Genomic DNA, 4,170 nt, shown 5'->3' with positions numbered 1-4,170 from the left:
CTGTCTCTGGGCCCGCCCCATGAGCGCACTGCGCCGGCGCGCGGTCCTGAGCGTGGTCCCGCCCGCCGCTCCTCCCAGCCGCCTGTGCGCCCGGCTCCCGCCCGCGACACCGCTGCCGCGCTTCTGGTGAACCCTGAGGCCTCAGGGCTTGCAGCCCAGTGCCGCGGTGCGGACAAGCAGCTTTCCGAAGAGAAAGGGAAAAAAGTAAAAAAGGAAGTTGCCTAACATCACGTGGCCGGTTTCCGCCGGCCCAACAGCCCCGCCCCTGCCCACTTCCAAATTGGCCCGCGCTTTTCGTGTTACAGTGCTGGTTCTGCCTAGGCCCAGACAACTTGGCCCATCTGTTAGCCGTCCTGGGGTTCCAGTTTTCTTTGAGGGTGTTTTCCCTCTTAACGGAGGAGAAAGAGACTCCGACAGAAATTGTCCCCAACTTGCAGGTTCATTCCGGTAATATTACATGCCTGCTGTGTGCCAGGTGCTTTGGTGCTGGTGCTTTGCTTGTGAGTTTGTCTCTGACTCAGAGCAGGAGTTAAATTGCTGAGGATCTCGTGTAGTTCTTAAAGTAGGAATATGCCAAACCAATGCCACACAACAGTTTTCTGGAACACTAAGGGCGCTTCAGGGAGGTTGCATGACTAATCGAGATAGCAAGAAACCCTCATGCTTCCCAGTAATTTTATTTGATCAAAACACCCTTCCCTCCCATTTTTATGACACCATTTTATTCTTGCCAAATTCTACCTCCCTCCCCCCAAGCTCTAATGCCTACCCAAAGATCTGTTGGACCCCTTGTCAGGCTATTTACACCCCTCCCTCCCCCAAACTTTGCATCCCAAATTCCGTCTGTCCTGACTCCTGGAAACTGGAAAATTTTCTCTCTGAGGTCAATACCAGGTACAGTAATTCCTTGGCTTTTGCTCAGAAGGTACTATCTCAGAGAATCAAAGAAGAGAGTCATTCTTAGACGTAGAGAGAGGCCCTTGTGTATTCACTGAGAGCGCGGAGGCTCCAGGGCCTGTAAGCCTGGGATTTCCTCTGAAGAAGTGAAATTGGGGCTTGTGGAGGAGAGGAATGGAACCAAGAAGCTTATTGGTGAGCTCAGGATTCTTCATCCATGACATCTAGGATGTTGCTCAGAAGAACTTTGAAAGTGGGCCGTTCCTCTGCTTTCTAAAACCAAAGAAAAAGCAGTGTGTTACAGTGGGCTAGAATCCAGAATTCAAGGGAAATGCAATGAGTAAGCAGAAATGTTTATTAAGTATACACTATATGCCCTGTTGCATACCGTGTCAATTACACACACACACGAAAGAAAAGGAAAAGAAATAGAAGTGCTCCATGAAGTCCTTGTTCACTTTTCATTTTTAGTAACTGAGGTTATTAATGTGATGATGACAATTTGCAGATTAAACTGACAAACACTGATTAAAAACTGAGGGTGGGGGGCACCTGGGTGGTTCAGCTGTTAAGCATCTGCCTTCTTCCACTCAGGTCATGATCCCAGGGTCCTGGGATTGAGCCCCCATCCCATCAGGCTCCCTGCTCTGCGAGGAGCCTGCTTCTCCCTCTCACACTACCCTGGCTTGTGTTCCCTCTCTCGCTGTGTCTCTCTCTGTCAAATAAATAAATAAAACCTAAAAAAAAAAAAAAAACAAACTGAAGGCAAATTCATTACAGAATTGTACAACAGTGCATCATTATTTTGGATCCTCAGATGAAAAATGGCTACTAAACAAGTTTAAATGTTTGCCAGAACTGAAATCTTGTAAACTTTCAAACACTGTTTTCTCATCCCATAGCCAAAGTTTTACAGAGGAATTAACATTTCAAGACCGTGGGCTGCATCACTGAGCAGGTATCCTGAGCACCTGGCACATTTTATTATCACTGTCTGGCCTCTAGACTGAGGCCCTTTGTGACAGTCATGGTCCATAAACCCCTGAGGTATTTAGTGATTCACAGCATCTTCATGCCAGAAGGGTCTCAATCCATCAGAACCAAAAAGTCATCAGTTTCTTGTTCCTTTGAATCAGTGGCTCTTAAAACTAGCTGAGTATCAGAATTCCCTGGGAAGCTTAATTTTTTTTAGATTTTTATTTATTTATTTGACAGACAGAGATCACAAGTAGGCAGAGAGGCAGGCAGAGAGAGAGGAAGGGAAGCAGGCTCCCCGCTGAGCAGAGAGCCCGATGCGAGGCTCGATCCCAGGACCCTGGGATCATGACCTAAGCCAAAGGCAGAGGCTTTAACCCACAGAGCCACCCAGGCGCCCCTCTTGGGAAGTTTAAAAGGGCATTTCTGGGTTCTGCTTCAGACATACCTAACTGGAATCTCTGAGGATAAGGCCCAGTCATTTGAACTTTTAAGAGTTCCCCAGAGATTCTGATATGCATCCAATTTCAAGAGTATTACTTTAAACAGGCTGTGGAGAAAGGGCCTGTCTGAAACAGTTAAACTAGCAGAGTGAGGATGTCCTAGCTGGGAGGGAGCATAGTCAATCCCCCTTAATCCTGGATGGCACAGGAGAGAGAAAAGGGAAATGATTGTCCCTTACTCCATGCTTCCTTTGTGACCTCAGTCATTTGTTGAAGGGAAAGGAGCTGCGCTCTTATCCAAGTACCCACTTTTCATCCCACCAAGAGGGCTCCAGATTCACATATGTGCTTGTTGGACACCGTCCTGCCCTGTTTCTACTGGTGCAGCATTCATTTCCTACTAGAGGTTTCGGTTGCCAAATTAAGGTTGCCAAGGACCTACTGAAAAGTGGAGAAAGCACCTCTGAAAGAACCCAAGTTCAGAGCACCAAAACATTTTAGTAATAGTGGGACAGACTCCTTACTTTCAAAATACCACACCTACCCACATACTCCATGATGTACCCCATTTTAAAAAAATGAATAAAATTAATTTTAGTTCCCTTTCAGGAGGGTTTTTTTTTTTAATTCCAGTAGGACTACAGCCAGAAAAGTTGGCAGTTAGTAAAGTAGAAGAAAGGTCTAATGGCTTCCAAAGGAATTAACATAAATTTTAATGGCTTTTCTTTTCATGTGTCCATACATTTACCTGAGTGCCTTTAGCTGCCTGCTTATGCTAGGGGATGTGGCCTCACAACATCCCCTCCCCTAAAGCTGAGTTGGTAATGGGGTCTGCTGAGACAACTCTAGTGAGAACTAGATAAGCCTGGGAAAGTCTCTGGCCATCAAAGGAGTGGGGTACAGGCGGGGTGCCAGAATGTGTGTGGGTGTCAGTGTGTCCCCAGATGCCACACGGCCAGGGAGAGTGGGGACTGGGGGCCTGGCTGGCTAAATGGGAAAGGAGGCTCAAGGAAATAATTTAAGAGGTCCTCCCCCAAAACACTTACCTCATGCCAGCAGCTGTACATGATGGTATATACCCTTTCTGAAGCTAGATGAGGCCTATAGAGGCGTAGGCCTTGGGTAATGTGTTCAGCGGTTTCACTGTTAGTAAATCTTTCATATGGCATCTTGCCCAGAGAGTAAATTTCCCACATCAAAACCCCTAGAAAAGGAAAAAAATGTAGTAAGTCGATTTGCAGTCTCTTTGGGTAGTTGGGATCCTCGTCTTCCTAGATTAACCTCAAATACTAGATTCTGCTGATTCCCTATTCTGTGAATTTTACATTTTGTTCAAACTTCTTCTCTAGTACTGACCACACTGGAGGATAATCAGGGTTGTACTGGACAATTAGCTCCTCTGGCGTGAGACAGCCTCTTATTTGTCTTTGTAACTAGCCCGTCTGGCAGAGTCCGTTGGGACATAATCAGTATTCAGAAGCTGTGGAATACTGAATAAATTGTTTGTTCCTCTCGATATATTGCTTAAGTTCTAAGAAAGCAGGGATCATGTCTGGGTTACTCTTTTTATCCTCCGGAACCCCTGTGGTGCCTGATAATAGTAAGCACTCCCTAAGGATTAGAAGCAGGAAAACAACACATAATCATCTCTCTGTGTGGTTACAAAGTGTCAATTTCCCCATTGCATTCTTCTTCCTTTGAGCTGTGTAATCTGTATATTTCCTCCACTTACCAAAAGCCCAGATGTCAGATTTGCTGCTGAACTTGCTATACATAAGGACTTCTGGTGGAGACCACCGGACTGGAAATTTGGAGCCTACTGAGCTGGTATATTCATCATCCAGGACATACCTGC

General features: G+C 46.2%; 1 protein-coding gene across 2 annotated transcripts in view; it reads right to left on the bottom strand.

Annotated features, from left to right (window-relative positions):
- Positions 1-660: 660 nt before the first annotated feature.
- Positions 661-4,170, bottom strand: part of BTK (Bruton tyrosine kinase) — a 32,987-nt gene continuing 29,477 nt past the window's right edge. For both annotated transcript variants that reach the window (XM_047715284.1, XM_047715283.1), the window contains exons 17-19: positions 4,048-4,166; positions 3,362-3,519; positions 661-1,170 (exon numbers count right to left, since the gene is read on the bottom strand). In XM_047715284.1, the coding sequence (XP_047571240.1) occupies positions 1,099-1,170; positions 3,362-3,519; positions 4,048-4,166 (349 nt within the window). In that variant the 3' untranslated portion in view covers positions 661-1,098. The remainder of the gene's footprint in view (positions 1,171-3,361; positions 3,520-4,047; positions 4,167-4,170) is intronic.

Source organism: Lutra lutra, chromosome X (assembly GCF_902655055.1).
Source record: "Lutra lutra chromosome X, mLutLut1.2, whole genome shotgun sequence".
Taxonomy (NCBI): Eukaryota; Metazoa; Chordata; class Mammalia; order Carnivora; family Mustelidae; genus Lutra; species Lutra lutra.
This window is presented reverse-complemented; position numbering and strand designations above follow the sequence as displayed.